General features: G+C 38.3%; 2 protein-coding genes across 2 annotated transcripts in view; both read right to left on the bottom strand.

The window, feature by feature from the left end:
- The window catches only part of psmd1 (proteasome 26S subunit, non-ATPase 1), a 43,250-nt gene extending 34,165 nt beyond the window's left edge, over positions 1–9,085 (bottom strand). Inside the window, exons 1-15 of the mRNA XM_057841383.1 lie at positions 8,918–9,085; positions 8,575–8,618; positions 8,414–8,487; positions 7,120–7,289; positions 6,818–7,026; positions 6,578–6,721; positions 6,223–6,449; positions 4,882–4,942; positions 4,657–4,785; positions 1,473–1,561; positions 1,306–1,384; positions 995–1,168; positions 801–912; positions 395–591; positions 159–254 (exon numbers count right to left, since the gene is read on the bottom strand). Coding sequence (XP_057697366.1) covers positions 159–254; positions 395–591; positions 801–912; positions 995–1,168; positions 1,306–1,384; positions 1,473–1,561; positions 4,657–4,785; positions 4,882–4,942; positions 6,223–6,449; positions 6,578–6,721; positions 6,818–7,026; positions 7,120–7,289; positions 8,414–8,487; positions 8,575–8,618; positions 8,918–8,933 — 1,821 coding nt within the window. The 5' untranslated portion in view covers positions 8,934–9,085. The remainder of the gene's footprint in view (positions 1–158; positions 255–394; positions 592–800; positions 913–994; positions 1,169–1,305; positions 1,385–1,472; positions 1,562–4,656; positions 4,786–4,881; positions 4,943–6,222; positions 6,450–6,577; positions 6,722–6,817; positions 7,027–7,119; positions 7,290–8,413; positions 8,488–8,574; positions 8,619–8,917) is intronic.
- A 1,274-nt stretch (positions 9,086–10,359) lies between these two features.
- LOC130919128 (uncharacterized) lies at positions 10,360–17,164 on the bottom strand. Its single transcript, XM_057841583.1, has 3 exons — positions 16,395–17,164; positions 13,728–13,841; positions 10,360–10,971 (listed from the first exon to the last, which is right to left on the bottom strand). The coding sequence occupies exons 1-3, from the start codon at positions 17,008–17,010 to the stop codon at positions 10,877–10,879; spliced, it is 825 nt and encodes a 274-aa protein (XP_057697566.1). The 5' UTR covers positions 17,011–17,164; the 3' UTR covers positions 10,360–10,876.
- Positions 17,165–17,314: the final 150 nt, after the last annotated feature.

The following is a 17,314-nucleotide window of genomic DNA, read 5'->3' as shown; positions in this document are numbered from 1 at the left end:
TAATTGTTGAAATCTAGAAATCAAGTTTTATAAGTGTAAATCAAACTAATCACGAATTTGTAATGTAATGACACTTCTACGGCTCCAGCATTTGATTCACAGTCTAAAGGTTTGTGAAGCCGATAAAGCAAAAATAAATAAATAAATAAAACACTTACAGCAACGTGTAGCAGACGTCGGATGGCCTTGTTGTTCCCAGAGCCGCAGTAAGCCATGCCTACGGTGTACATGCCAGATCGCCGCAGGATAGGGTCCTAAAGGTGAGAAAGGATAGCAATCCTTTGAAAATGCAACTAAAATTTGCTTTTACAATTTGCTGACAAACACGCAACAATAAAAAACAAACAAAACAAAAAAAGCAACAGACAAACAGGTTCCGTTATGTTTGCTTCACCTTGTCTCTGCAGAGACTCTCAATGAGGGCATCAGCCTCCTCCATACGTCCATACATGACCAGAGCGATCCCCACCGCTAGGCCACGCAATATTTTCTCATGTTGGGTCTCCTGCGCGTAACCCACCATATCCTCAATGGCTTGAGCTGACTTGGAGCCCAGCATGACTAGACCCAGAGCCAGGCCAGCAGCCTCACCTGAAAGGACAAACTGTGTATTGTAACGTTTGGCATGTCTTTTTTTATTGAGAGCAAATCACACAGGAAAATCATAATTGAGAGTATATCACACAGCAATAAGTTTAAGATTATATTACTTAGAAAAAATAAAAACAACAAGGGATCAAATTGTCCTGAGATCACAGACCAACAATTGAAGCAAGACAGCTTGTGTTGGTTCCACGTACCAGTGACAGCATCATCTTGATACAGATTGGATTTAAGGAGGTCATACACATCCTGTCTAGCTGTTCCCAAAGCAGCCAGACCGAGACCAAGAGCACCTCCGTGACGAACAATCTGTTCAAAAAGCAGATGAAGTACACCATTCGGGGGTAGGAAGCACAATTTACATATAAGGATTTCTGAAAGGTCAACCTACATCATTGCTGGCATTTTTGAGCTGACTGAGCAGATAGTCAATGATGTCTCCACCATGATTGGCATGAATTAGGCCCAGAGCGTACAGACCTCCTCCCTCCTGGTAGGCAGAACCAGGGGAGGTGTCTTTTGGCAGGTATGTGGCCATCAACTGAAGGGCCTCTTTTTCATGACCCTTGCAAAGACAAGAAAACATGAATTTAACAACAACTAGCATTATAGGGACTTCAATCATTTTAACTGATTTGAAAAAATACCTTTTGTAAAATCTGTATGTTTTCAGGTTATCTATTGATTATTGTTATGACTAACCTTGTGAATGACACCAAGGCTTGCTGTTGCGGTGAATTTAGCCCAGTTAGTGGCTCTCGCAAGCCATTCAAGGTTTTCTCTGGATAAAAAAATAAATAATATTAGCTAGAAATGATGAGCAATTGTAGATAAATTATACATAGGTTCTCCTGGAATACAACACTCACCTGAGGAACTGGTCACTCGTGGTGCCAGTGTGCATAAAAGAGTTGGCTATTACGGTGGCCGTATGGCACACTGAATTTCGAACTGCATCCTAAAATGGCAATAGATTTAAAATTAAATTGCTTCATAAAAAGACAAAGCTGAAAGCATATTAATTCAATCTTTGTAAAATATGACCAAGTGTACGTAAGCACAGGCATTGGCCTTTTTGTCCACACGCGCTCTGTGTTTTAAGGCACAGAAAACAGTACCAGATTCTGATGGTATGCTAACCTTAAAGGGGAAGTTCGGAATTTTTGACATTGGGCTTAATCTTCCGAGTTAAGGGTGGGGGGGTTTTAGGGCTGGGCGATATGGCCTTAAGTACGTATCACGATAAATTGAGCAGATTTACCTCGATAACGATAAATGACGATAAATTCGCCCAAGCAAACTGTTATATAATTTGAACATTTGAATCAATGCATGGAATACAAATTAAGTTTCTCATTAAATTTATTTACCAGCTTTCAATTTAACAATTGCACATGCAGTCTAAACATTAAGTATTAAAAAAAATCTTGTAAACAATAAGAATTCTTTAGTGAACATTTATAACAGCTTGTATGACTTGAAAAATATCATCACTTGAATTTCATTAAATTCATTCCGCATTGTTATACACTAGATAGTGGCATACGTTTAGATATTTAGAATAGATACAAATACGACACATCCACCCGCCCCCCAGAAATTATACTTAATTAAAAAATAAAATGTTTCACAAACCTTTCCTTTCTTTTATTCGGCTCAATTATTTACATCTTATGATTTTGGAAATCCTTACAGTATGCAATAAATAATGTTCCTGTTCCCAAGCACTGTGCTTACTGTACTGTAATTTTTACAAAAAATAAACAATACATAGTTACACCCCGTCATCTAGGACGAGCCACTTACAAGACGAGCACTGTCGTGTATTACAAATACTGCTTTGAACACATCTTCACAGACAAAAGCAATGACACAGGTTTCACATAGTTTAATTGTGTAAATCACACTTAATAACGATACGATCTCCTGGTTGAAATAGACGACATCCACTTAATTCTATTGAAGATATGTAATGCTGAGGCAATTTGTCAACTTTACTTTTAAAAAGAAACGTGCACTGTTTATCCAGTAGATGGGGCTCTTGCAGTGTGTCAAACAGTGATTCAATTTAGGGCAATTGTCTTAAAAGTGGTTCATTGTTTCAGAAAGCCTCGGTTTTTCCATCCCTATCTGGAACCCGTCAAGAGTTTACTTAATGTCGGGTGAAAGTTTGGCGAAGCTAACTTAAGCCCGACCTCATCCAGTTTACTTGTAGCGTTAGCCGCTAGCGTTAGCTGCTAGCGTTAGCCTAACGGGCTTCTGTTTGATTGGCTTCCTGAAAACTATGTGACTCCAAACGTAAGCACACTGTCTGCTTTCTTAAAGGGGAATGAACATAGCCGAACAACACAGAGTCAAAGCGGGATGAAAAGACTATATTTTCTTCTTTTATTAAATCACCGAATTTACCGACATGGTCAAAATTACGTCGGTCATGGTGAAGAATTTCGGTAACGGTAAATTTTCAGTTTACCGCCCTGCTCTAGGGGGTTTAATGAGTCAGTGGAGTTGATTTTTTTTAAAATCCTTGCAGTTTGTTAGTTTTTTAAAATTATTTTCAGAGCTCCGGAGTGGCTAAGCTAGTGCAAGTCAATGGTCCCCTCCTAGCACGCCAATAAAACAACATATGCACGCAGGAAAATCATCGATGACGCATGCAATCAATATTGTTGGCTATGTTTTCAGGATAAAGTTATTAAAACTTAACATTGCATGATTATTAAAACTTACCATTGCATGTCAAAAACTGTAGTATGAACGGCAACATTACTAATTTAGCTGCTTTGCAGAGAAAAGGCTGCCTGGGCAAGCAGGGCGGAGGGATATCACATTGTTTTTTTCAGCGCTGATTTTTGTTGATATGTTCGATGCGACATTGTTTTGGCTGCATGGGATTTTTTACCATTTGAGCTACATTTTAAATTTATTTGACTATGTTAGATCTGTTAATATTACTTTTTATTGGCATGCTAGGAGGGGACTATTGACTTGCGTTAGCTTAGCCACGGAGTTTTTTTCAAATCAACTCCACAGACTAAGTAAACCCAACCTAACTTCAAGATTAAGCCTAATATTAAAATTCCTGAACTTCCACTTAAAGCCAAAATATCAAGGTTTCACGGTATTAAGGGATTGCAATTACAGCTCTAAAATGTGTTACTTTGAGATATCTGGGTTAAAAAAACAAAAAACAAAAATATATTAGCAAATTGGAACATAAGTATAATGTTAAGTTAAAATACAAAAAATAATAATAAATAAAATAAATGCAGTCCTTTAAATGAGCCTAAACCTACAGCTCAACATTATTACCATCAGAACAAAAATAATTGAATTATTTTCCATAAAAAGCACGAGTGTATGACTCGTATCATGTTTACATTATAAACTAGGGCTGTCCCAAACGACTAATTTTGTCCCGATTAGTCAGTAGATGATTTTAAGATTAGTTGACTAAAAATTAAAAACTTTTTTTTTTTTTACTAATGTAGTAATGAAATTTTTGTTGACGCTTATCAATTCACAAAAACATTTTGGAAACCCTAAATTCTTTATTAAAGTACAAAAAAACACGTAAATAACAATAATAAATCACAAGTAAACAATGAGTTCAAATGCTGATAAAATAAACTAGTGCAAAAGAATGGAATGTCAACAGATTCAGAAAACTGACTTCACCTTTCCAACATGATTCAAAACAATTCTTAAAAAAAAAAAACCTAGCATTAATATATTATAGTACTATATATAATCATTAATATACAGGACATTCTGAACTTTCCATGCATATTTTTTTTTAACCCTTCATTAACCGTCGACGGGATGTTGTGCTCGTCGACGGATTTACGTCGATGACGCCGACTATGTCGACTAGTCAGGACAGCTCTATTATAAACACACTCTCTTTCTCAACACAGCCAGTTGCCAGAGATTAAAAAAACACATTTTACCACCGCTCGACACACTAAACACTAGCGGTGGGAATCATGGGGCACAACTATGGACTTGCGAACTATTCATTTATCTCTCAGGTATTCTAGACCCACACATTACCTTTGTGTTTTTGAGGATCATGAGATCAGTGTTGTTGTTTCGAATTAAGAACTGCAAGTGCAACTCAATGGCCATCTCCCCACTGAGTATTTTGATCATCTTGGCGTTCTGGTCTTTGGGCTCTTCCTTCTGTGATTGCAATGAGAACCAATATGATTTGATGACCAATTTGTTTTTCAAGAAGTTTTTCTGTAGAGAAAAAACAAAGGTTGCAGTATCATTTACCGTCTCTGTTTGCTTTCCTGCAGGAGAGCTGCCAGCTTTCTCATCCGTCTCCATTGCATCACTGGAAAAGAAAATGTGTTAGCCATCACAGGGAGCTAAATAAGGTAAAGTATGTTGTATTTAGGCATGTGCCGGTTACCGGTTTCAAGGTTTACCATGGTATGAAAACGTTACGGTTTCAAAACCACTGAAATTTTCCGTCATACCGTAGTACGGTATTCGCTATTTTACAAGTCTCAAAAATGCAGCCAGAAGTATCTTGGAGCGGCAGCCTCTCTCTCCGGTTGTTGATGTGTGTGTGTCAGTGACGCTTTTCTGCTAAACACCAAAAAAGAAACACTCCAAACAAAAGGCGTACTTTTCTTGAATTTATGGAGGTCTCAAATCACGGTAACTGAAATATACAGTTTTAAAACGTTGTACAATAGTATTTTACATATGTGAGTAGCTTCATTAGCACAAACACAACAGAATGTGAGGAAGTCATCCATGAAAAAAGTTCGCCAAAAACAACACACACATTTTCCTTTCAAATTCAAAATACAAATTAACTAAACACTTGCAAAGACGAATGTTAGCCTAGTCTTAGCTGGGAGAGCAACTTCGTCGAGGTTATAAATCTCACTGCCACTGAGAAACAAGCTTGAATGAAGGAAAAGGGATAACATCAAAGATCGCTAATTGCAACAGATGATCTTGCCCTAAGCACAAATGTACGTTCGCTGGATACGGAGAGGTCTCACTCTCAGTGTTTTTTGATGAAACCTTTACACAACAACAATCACATTTTAACTAACTTATCCATTTTTAACTTATTAACTTATGAATTCTGCATCTTTTTAACACAAAGGCATGACATGTAGACTAGAGTTGACACAGTGGCTGAAAATGGCGAAATTTCACTTGAGCTTTTGCCCCCTCAAAAAAAAAAAAAAAAAAAAAAAAAAAAAAGTACAGTCAATATTTTTCCAATTTTATTTAGAAGTGTTTTTACTTTTTTATAGCAATTAATTTAGTTCTTGCTCCAATCTTGAGCAACCTGAGCCGTGGCTGTGGGTAGTCTATAAGTTCTATTTATTTTAATTTTATTTAAAATATTTTTTGTTTATTTATTTATTTTAACATAATATTCATGTTCCAATTTGCAAATATTTTCTGAAAAATAAAAAAATCCCGGAATAAATTTTTTTTTTTTTAACTCATACGTCTCAAAATAACACATTTTGGAGCTATAATTGCAATACCGTGATACCGTAAAACCGCTGTATTTTTGCTCGCGGTTATCGTACCGTCAAAATCTCATACCGGCACATGCCTAGTTGTATTTAATGTGACCATCACCTGTCTTTTTCTGTGGTGGCAACAGTGCCTGTATTAGTAGATCCGGGAACTGCTGGAATCGGCGTTCCAACCGTTCGCAGGTTCTGGATGACAGAGGAGAGGAACTGCTGGCTGGCGCTCTCATATAGGTCAAAGCAAATCTGGTAGGCCATCAGCAGATTGTCCTCCTTCACCAACTTTTCCAAGATGTCGCTGACAGCTTGAGGATCATCCAGGAATATGAGACACTGAAGTAGGGAAGAGGAGAAAAAATAGATTGGATTCAGATGCAGCAGAGTGTTATTGGACAGCTTGGGTGATTCTTGTGAGAGAAGTAAAAAGGTAATGGTGTTCGGAAAAGAAGATCAGTGGTTACCTGACAAACATTGATGAAATCCGGCTTCTCCAAGTTCATGTAGAGCTTAACCAAAACCCGCAAAACCTCATTGCGGAATTTCTTGTTCTGCATGAGAGACATGCACACCTTCAAACTGTAGGCAAGTAGCCCACTGACGTCATTCTGCATAAGAGGAAGGGGAAAGAAACATTTCATTTACCACTCATGATAACAAATGAGCTCTCATAAAAGCTGCAATTGCCGAGCTAAAATTGTTACCGATTCTAAAATGGTCTTCTCAAACATATCAAGGCGGCGAGTTTCCAAGGCAATTCCGATGGCCTGCTTGAACTTGTGGTCGTTGAGGCACCGCAGGAACATCTTGTTGACAATGCCCTCAAGGCGGGGGTCAATACTTTTCCTCTCCTCTTCCTCTGGCAGCTCAGCATTCTCCACGCGCAATTTGGTGTAATGGTCGATACATTTAGCTATCAGGACATAACAGCGAATCAAGAGTGGTGTCGCTGTCACCTTTCCTCAAACATCACGATCATCAAAACTTGAGTTTTTCCTTCACTCACCAATGATGGTTTCCACATATTCAGTGTCATCGGTGACATTGAAGAGATCCCCGGCCCCGAGGGCGTAATTCAGAGATTCCTCAAATGCTCCAAGATGATAGAAGACCTTAGAGGCCACCAGTGCGGCAAATTCTCGGTTTCGGAATGTCTCATCTTCATATAAGACCTCGCTGAGTGCGCATAACACACAAGGAAAGAAGCATGAATATTAGAGGCGTGCGAAATTTCCGATTCTTAGATTATTCGCGATTCGGCTGTGGAAGATTCGAGAACGATTCACAAATATCCAAATTCCGATTATTGAATTATACCAGGTAAAGCAGAAGTAAAACACAGTCAGCGGTCTTTAGGACACAATGAGGAACGGACCGAGAAAAAATATCATGTTCAACTCATGCCGTTAAGATAAAAAAAACAATCATACCTGACTGCGGCTGACAGCCGCTACAAACAACGCCCAGTTGCTAGTTGCTACAAACATACGGCTACAGCAGATGTCATATATATGTAGAACTAGATGCAAATGACGGACGACATCGGTATTAGAGCATGTATTATTGAACAGATATGCGAAACACAGACCTTCCGGCGTAAGAAAACAGCCGCCATCTTAAAGCAGTAGATCTCTCTAGAAGGCTCTGTTGTAGCGAACCTAATTAACTTTTTATCTAAAATACTCCTAAATCGGCAGAATCTTGTCTTGAATCTATCTTTAAATGATGAAATAGTTTTAAAACTTTGACAAAAGTAGATAGAAGGGAAATTGGGGAATAACGGGAGCAATTTGAACAACTGTAACAGTTGATTCACAACATTAAATTAATTGAATGTAGTTTAAAGCTGCTGATACAGAATGGGGACTGTAGTATTTTTTTAACTGTTATTTTTGTATATTTGTTTACTGTTGTATGTTAACTTGATACTGAAATAGTAGTTTGGTTTAGCCTGAGAGGATTTTTGAACAATTTTGGAACTAATGTACAAAACATTTAAAAAAAAAAAAAAAAAAAAGGAGGGGGGTGCATCAATAATCGTTTTATAATCGAATCGGAGCCTTTGAATCGTAATCGAATCGTTAGGTGCCCAGAGATTCCCAGCTCTAATGAATATGGTCCTACTATATAACATTTCGAGGTTACAATCCATGTGTTGTCGGAGAAACCCCAGGGAGTTAGCACTATATTTTATATTGACAATTGACCGTTATAGCAAGATGCTCTGTATGAATAATTATCGTGACTTTACTTCTTGCAGTATTACTAAAAAAAACTGTTCTCACAAGTGTGCCACTTACATTTTGTCAACAGATCCTGAAATTTCCGCCCAGAAGTCATTGACAAGGTAGTCAAGCTTCTGCAACGCAAAAACCTACCAAGAGAATTCAAACACAATGTATAACCATGGCTGGTTATTTAAAGGTAACATGTAAAACCTGGCCTGTGTGAAATGTCCTACCTTGAGCTGTGGTTCCTCCTCATCAAGGAGGGATATAATTCCAGCTGGGGGGAAAGTTACAGTATGTTTAATTCCGAAGTTCTGTTGCCAAACGCACTTTCTTGTTGTCAACGGCAACTGTCGGCAGTTTTGTTTTGTTTTTTACTCCCACGATATTCGAAACTAACATTAGAAGTATATTAAGGATGTAAACAAGTTTTGTAGATATCAAATATACAATTTTCAAGAGCTCGTTTAGGCTAGAAGCTAACTGACAGCATACAGTGATCTGTGTGACTCAGCTAAATCAATGGCGGCGAGCTAACTTGACACAAGCAACAACATTTCAGTTTTTAAAACTTACCAGCGGATGTTATCATGGTCAGCCTGAATTCCCTCGTCTATCCTCGGTTTAGTATTCGAAAATACAATTAATTAAGGATTTGGTAATAAATTATCTTAGTAGAACTCTCCAGATGTAAAACAATGCTATCCGACGTGCCCGTTGCTAAGTTCTTTTTGACAAAGCCGGAGGTCCCCAACGAGGACCTCCCATTTGGTTGCCCTCCTTGTAGCCTGATCAAAAACATGGTATAGCAGAAATGTATATTATTGTTTCTATTTTTTAAAAACCATTCACACCGTTGAACGTAGTTGAGACATGTCATATTTTCAAAATGAAAGCATAACGGTAAAATAAATATGGAAAATTAAAATATCTAAGAATTCAGGCTTTTTCAGAAAGGCGCTAACCGCGTATCCCTTTTACCAGTCCAAACACGAATAGTTTATGCAAAAATTAATCAGCAGTTTAATAAATATGAAGGCAAGAAAAAAAAGCTATTTTACTTAATAACACAATTAAGCCCACTAGTTAAGCGTATTCGATGTAACCCCCCCCCCCCATCTATAATTATTAGGGGTGCACGATATCCATTAAAACAAAAACAACAACAACAAAAACGATACCGATAACTTCCTGTTCCTCAAGGCCGATACCGATTTATATATAATTTTAAAATGTATATTCATCTGAGTTTTAGAACACGTGTAGGTCAAAAATACTACTGGTGGATTCAGCAGATTTGCCTTTGACTTAACCAGAATTTTAATTATGACATGAACATTATTATAATGAACAAAACAAAGAAAAGAACATTTTGGACTTCAAATAAAGTGCCCATATTTTTTTTTCCAAATAAATATAATTTGAGTCAATCACAATCAGTCCATGTCCTTGACGATGTGTTCCCCTGAACAACGAGCACTTAACTAAAACAAACACAAACCCAACAGATATTGTGCTTTGTCAGGAGATAAAACTTTTGGTGCAACAGGAGAGAAGACTTTTGTGGTCTTGGTCCATGAAACAACTTAACCTGGCAATTATCGGACAGCAAGATTATCAATAACCAAAAGGCCTCGCAAGAACTTGTAAACATAACTAAAATGCCAACATTTGCTAATTGCCATAGTATGGGTTATCACTCAGTGATGGAAAAATACGAAATACGGCCACAAAACTTTGCATACTGGCAAAACAGGAGTGGAAACAAACGCACATATCCCAGTCCACCGACACCATGCCAAAAATATATATTATCGGGCCTATTAATAAAGTTATTGGATTTATTGGGACGATGTCATAATTCCTATTATCGGACCGATAATTATCGTGCACCTCTAATAATTAAGGAATTACTAGATTAAAAATATATCTTGAACTACACGACTCAACACTCCATAGTTGGTCAGGTTTCATTTATAAAAACACATTGAGAGCATGATTGTGAACATGTTTTATTCAAGTATGTGATGGACAATCCATAAACCTAATAAATACATACAATGTTAGAGCTCATTTCTCTACTATTAGAGTTGTCAAAAGCATAAATCTAAGGCACAATATCATGTTTTTAAAAATGAAGGTAAATAAAAAAAGGGGCATTTCCTCACAAGGGCTTAAAAAAAAAAAAAAAAAAAAAAACACCCTTGGTACTGTATTTTTTTACACCAATATAAAGTCCAGTTTTCAATAATACAGCTCATATATGTTCAACACAAAATTCAGAATGCATGAGTTACAGTAGTTTGTTCAACTGGTTAAAAAATATTGTGCAAGAACTGATTGTACTTCCTCGTGTGTGTGCAAGGCAGCATTAAATATCATGATAAGGCAAGTCTGTATCATATGTTCTGTCTGGCTCAGCATCGAGATACATGGAGCAACAGGAATTGACATCGATGATAACCTGAAGGCTCTTGACACAAGCTTCTTCCCTTCCATTACTGACCACAGTGTTGCGCTCTCAGTCACATGAATTCAGGCGTCTGGTCTCATGGATTCTTCATTAGGCCCCACAGCAGATGTAGAATTGTTTTTTAAAGGGATGTTTTCTTCAGTACTTCCAGAGTCACCTTTAAAAAAATGTGATAAGGTTGGTACCCAATGCAAATCCTCTTCACGTTTTTACAAGTTTGCGGTTAGCTTATTTTGACATTAGTTTATCATAAATGGGTAAATAATGAGTACTTCTATTTGTTTTGTGTTTTGACAGGAAAGTTCAAGAGTGAGTACTACTAAACAACTCGAGGCCTGTATTTTTAAGAGCTGGTCAGTATTTGACTTATTGACAACAAATTAATTACACTGCTGGCCAAAAGTACTGGCACCCCTGCAATTCTGTCAGATAATGATCAATTTCTCCCAGGAAATGATTGCAATTACAAGTGCTTTGGTAGTAATATCTTCATTTACTTTACTTGCAATGAAAAAACACAAAAGAGAATGGGGAAAAAAATCATCATTACCATTTTACACAAAACTCCAAAAATGGGCCGAACAAAAGTATTGGCACCCTTTGAAAAATCATGGGATACTTCTCTAATTTGTGTAATTAACAGCGCCTGCTACTTACCTGTGGCACATAACAGGTGGTGGCAATAACTAAATCACATTTGCAGCCAGTTAAAATGGATTAAAGTAGACTCAACCTCTGTCCTGTGTCCTTGTGTGCACCACATTGAGCATGGAGAAAAGAAAGAAGACCAAAGAACTGTCTGAGGACTTGAGAAGCAAAATTGTGAGGAAGCATGGGCAATCTCAAGGCTACAAGTCCATCTTGAAAGACCTGAATATTCCTGTGTCTACCGTGCGCGGTGTCATCAATAAGTGTAAAGCCCATGGAACTGTGGCTAACCTCCCTAGATGTGGATAGAAAAGAAAAATTGACGAGATTTCAACGAAAGATTGTTGGTGGATAAAGAACCTCGACTAACATCCACTCAAGTTCAAGTTGTCCTGCATTCCGAGGGTACAACAGTGTCAACCCGTACTATCCGTCGGCCTCTGAATGAAAAGGGGCCCTATGGTAGGATACCCAGGAAGACTCCACTACTGACCCAGAGACATAAAAAAAAAAACAGGCTGGAGTTTACCAAAACTTACCTGAGAAAGCCAAAAATGTTTTGGAAGAATGTACTCTGGCCAGCTGAGACAAAAATAGAGCTTTTGGGAAAAGGCATCAACATAGAGTTTATAGGGAAAAAAAACAAGGCCTTCAAAGAAAAGAACACAGTCCCCACAGTCAAACATGCCAGAGGTTCTCCGATGTTTTGCAGTTGCTTTGCTGCCTCAGGCACTGAACTGCTTGACCGTGTGCATGGCATTATGAAGTCTGAAGACTACCAACAAATTTTGCAGCATAATGTAGGGCCCAGTGTGAGAAAGCTGGGTCTCCATCAGAAGTCATGGGTCTTCCAGCAGGACAATGACCCAAAACACACTTCAAAAAGAACTACAAAATGGTTTGAGAGAAAGCATTGGAGACTTCTAAAGTAGCCAGCAATGAGTCCAGATCTGAGTCCCATAGAACACCTGTGGAGAGATCTGAAAACGGCAGTTTGGAGAAGGCACCCTTCAAATCTCAGAGACCTGGAGCAGTTGGCTAAAGAAGAATGGTCTAAAGTTCCAGCAGAGCATTGGAAGAAACTCAATGATGGATACCGGAAGTGGTTGTGTTCACAGTTATTTTGTCTAAAGGTTGTGCTACCAAGTATTAGGCTGAGTGTGCCAATACTTTTGTCCAGTTCAGTTTTGGAGTTTTGTGTAAAATGATAATGATTTAATTTTTTTTTTCATTCTCTTTTGTGTTTTTTCATTGCAAGCAAAATAAATGAAGATATTACTACCAAATCATTTGTAATTGCAATCATTTTCTGGGAGAAATTGAACATTATCTACAGAACTGCAGGGGTGCGAATACTTCTGGCCAGCACCGTATTGACAACTATTGTGACAATCAGTTATTCGTTTGGATACATTGTTTACCTAAAGTTTGTCCAGATTATCCTCTCCGAACACATTAACAGTAGCAATTAATGTATGATTACATTTGTGTTTAATCCAAGTTGAAAATCTGCTAACATTTGCTTTTGCATTTGGAAAACCATGATACAGTTACATTTATTTTTATTACTCTCTAACAACTATCAAAACAATTGTTTGTTACAGCCCTAATGTGAAGTGAGTTGCGGTCACGGTTGCTATATTTGATTCGGATATTACAATTTCACACACGTCAAAGAAAAAAAAAAAAACTACTGAACAGAAGTTTGTATGTTGAGAAACTCATAAGTCATGTCAATTGTAACTCCTGAAGTGACATTCTTCTAACGTCGCCAACATGGAGTCACCAAGCCCCACTCAACCTTAAAATATCGTGTACTCAACCAGTGCATGAAGTCAGCCCTAAATTTGCTGTAATTCTTGCTGACAAACGAACTGCAGACACATTAAATTCTTGCAATTGCCCCATGACCAATATTTTCCATGTCTTTAGCAATGTTTTCATACTGAGTGTTTGTTGAGGCTAAATGCACAATGAGAGTAGGTGGCTGTAAATGAATTGCCTGCACTGGAATCAATAAGTTCTTTGATGTCTGGTAACTGTTGTGAAGACCTGCATAACACAGTATGCTTCACTGGAGACAGGCGAAGAGTATGTTGTCTTAACTGGGTGTTGCCTGCTTTTCAGCCATGGTGTTTTAAGCTACAATAAATTTAGAAGTGAAAGTGCAGTAGCGATTGAATGTATAAAGGTTGTGAAACAGATGGTGCGGGTGTGTGAGGGGTTCAGGTCAGTCAGTTCTGTCAATGACATGTTGTTGCTAACCTCTTTGCTTGCTGGTTGGAGGATTGCTGGCTGCTCCTCTGGTTCCTCCTCTATTAGACCTGAACAAACACTGGAATGGCCAAAAAAGCTGGTCCCCGCTATCCCTGGTAATATCTGGAAAGCAATAAAGGGCATTTAAACACTTGGCAGCTTATCCTAAGTGTTTTATTATCCCATGAATGCACCTTTTGTTCTCGAACCTTTGAAGCCATCATAGAAAGAAATAGCAGTCTTGTGAATGTCATGCATTAACCTACTTTCATCCATGTCTGCCGGGTATTGGCGCTCATTAGGAAATTTATGGGCGATGGCCCTCAACTTTAATCAACATAATAACCTATGACATGTTTGAAAATTATCGTAAGGAAAAATGTGTATTGTCTTATTGTAACATGAGCGGGTCAAAGCTACAGTGCACACTGTACATCAGGTTAAAGACCCGAAGGTTGAAAGCAAACATGTTAAAAGATAGTACAGACGGTTTGTACGTTTTTTCCTTTCACAATCTGGCTTGCCACACATTATACGATTGTTATGAATCAATGAGCTATCTAAATGATTTATAATCCAAGAAAACATCGCAAGTCTTAGATTTTCACTGGGAAAAATCCACCTATCCTCTATTATTCCAGAAGTGCCATCAGGTCCATAATATTTAGACACTGACATACTGTAACTCTTATCTTTTTGACACTAAACACAACTGCAATTGATTAGATATTAAACAGAATGTCCTTTCACTGCAGAGTTTCAGGTATACTTTCAGCTTTTGCCTCATAGGTATTGCAAATAATTTGCAGTCTCAAAGCTCGAACCCGCATAGGACAAATCCTGGCATCTGGTAATGCCCATGGATTCGAGACTCTGGTTGCCAGTGACTGTAAACAAATATTGTTGATTTATGATTACTGTATTTTAGGGCTGTCAAAATTATCGCGTTACGGGCGGTAATTAATTTTTAAAAATCAATCACGTTAAAATATTTGACACATTTAACGCACATGCCTCGCTCAAACAGATTAAAATGACAGCAAAGTGTCATTTCCACTTGTTACTTGTGTTTTTTGGTGTTTTGTCGCCCTCTGCTGGCGCTTGGGTGCGACTGATTTTATGGGTTTCAGCACCATAATTATTATTGGCATCAAAAATGGCGAGCTACTAGTTTATTTTTTGATTGAAAATTTTACAAACGCTATTAAAACGAAAACATTAAGAGGGGTTTTAAAATAAAATTTCTATAACTTGTACTAACATTTATGTTTTAAGAACTACAAGTCTTTCCATCACTGGATCGCTTTAACAGAATGTTAATAATGTTAATGCCATCTTGTTGATTTATTGTTATAATAAACAAATACAGTACTTAATGTACAGTATGTCAAATGTATATATCCGTCTTGTGTCCTATCTTTCCATTCCAACAATAATTTACAGAAAAATATGGCATATTTTATAGATTGTTTGAATTGCGATTAATTACGATTAATTAATTTTTAAGCTATGATTTACTCGATTAAAAATTTTAATTGTTTGACAGCCCTACTGTATTTTAGTTTGTCTAATAATAATTTTAGGCACATCGAAAGGTCTTTTTAATTCCTAAAATGTTTGCCGAATTTGGATGTAAATGCTTTTAAAGATGAAAGTCAATAAAGCAAATCCTGTTGGTTTCCTTTTCACTTCTAATCTGTTGCAGTATTATTTAAAGCCAAAAATAGACTGTCACGGCACTGTGCCAATATTTACGGAACATACTTTATTTCATTCATGTTTGTTGTTTTAATAACTAATTCACTGCTTACCGTCCAATTTGACATGAAAATTTGGGCCCATGAAAAAGTGTGACTTTTAGAATATAACAATACAGGTTCAGTTTTAGATATTCTTCATCATTATAAACTTTGTGATATTATTATATATATTTTTAAATGATAAGTTACATTAACATAAACAGATGTTTTTGTTTAATTATATAATTAAACCATTCCTGGGCCTACAGAGAGTGCAACAATTTGTAGATTTCAAGCAAAATATGCTGCAAAAGTAAACAAGTATTCTTCTTATACTTCCTGGAACGCTACACTGCAGAAATCGTATGTACTTCATTTGAAATTTTTTTAAATATTGGCGTTACATTCAGTGCTACTTTAGTCTTAACTCAGGCTGCGGTTTTGAGAAAATCTACTTTAAGACATTGTGACATTGTTGTCCAAATCAAGATGTGGCACGCCACATCATTTAATGTGGCCCACTAAAGGAAAATGTTGCACATTTATTGTGAAATTATTTTTGCCCAATGAATTTTCTCAGATATGTGTCCTTAACTTCATTTTCATTTCACTTGACCCAATTTTACAACATAAAAACAATGAAATGTATGGGTAACTGTAAAACGACTGCCTGATGACGAGTCTACATAGATTTTCAGTCTATGACGTGGCAGTGACGAAAGTGAAAGTGTTTGCAGCCATTGACGACGACAGACGTCTCACCCATTTGATTTGAACTGGGAAAGAATGATTATGTTTCAGTCCCATTGATGGCGATTAGCGTCAAATCCATTTGGGCTGGGAGTTCTGTCAGCAAACAGATTTGGACGCCTATCGCCGTCCGTGACAGCCAATGTTAAGGTCGGGAAAACAGAGAAGCGTGTTCATTGGTTCACACCTGCAGTTAGGGAACAAGCAATGACCCTGCAGACGTTCTTCTTGATGTCGAGGACGTTGCTCGGCGAGCCGGGGACGAACGAGCCCACCCAGACAGCGTCCGCTGGATGTCGAGAAAACACCTTGTGGATGAGCATCTCCAAGCGCTGCACACACCGGCGGTTCTCATCGCTCTCTCCCGCATTCATGCGGACTAATCCAATCAAAGCCGGCATGGCTCCTTTGGTACGGGCACGGACGTCCTTGAGGACCTCCTTCAAGCACACTTCACTGCTGATGAAAGTCTGCCTGAATAGGAAAACGATGGCGGGACAGTCAATGGCTCTCCGACGGCTAGAGCTGCTCGTTTGCCTTGTGACTGTCCTCTGAGCGCCATTAGGATTGGCTCCTGAGTTGGAATTGTGGGCAGGCTTGTCGTGGCAGACGTGGCTCTGGCCACCCGCTGAGGTAGTGGAAAGCGGCCGTCGGTCGCCGAACAAATCGCCCAAAAATTCGAGCAGCACGCTGGCGTCGCTCTCGGTGGCGTCCTTGCTTTCGGCAGCATCGCTCACCAAATAGATCCTCTCTTTGCCTCCGATTGAGGCGAGCGTCTTCTCAAAGTCACTCCCCTCCGACATTGCTGTCTTCTTCCGTGCTTTGCTTTGCAGAGACTTGCCAAACCAGACTTGAAGAAAAAGGGATGAGTGCCACCTTCATGCCAGGCTGGCAGCACCGACCGCACGGGTAAACTTGTCAACGACATGCGACGGAGTAGGCGGGGCTAATGAGCGGAACTTCAGCGCTAAATCGGTTTCTATTGGCTTCTTTTCGTAGTGGGCGTGACCAATTCCTAAGGTTCCAAAAATGACATCGAGAAATAACCACACAAACCCCGCATTTAACGCTAACACGCACGGCGAAATCAAGATGACATGTTGGATG

The sequence above is a fragment of the Corythoichthys intestinalis genome, chromosome 7 (assembly GCF_030265065.1).
Source record: "Corythoichthys intestinalis isolate RoL2023-P3 chromosome 7, ASM3026506v1, whole genome shotgun sequence".
In the NCBI taxonomy this organism is placed as follows: Eukaryota; Metazoa; Chordata; class Actinopteri; order Syngnathiformes; family Syngnathidae; genus Corythoichthys; species Corythoichthys intestinalis.
This window is presented reverse-complemented; position numbering and strand designations above follow the sequence as displayed.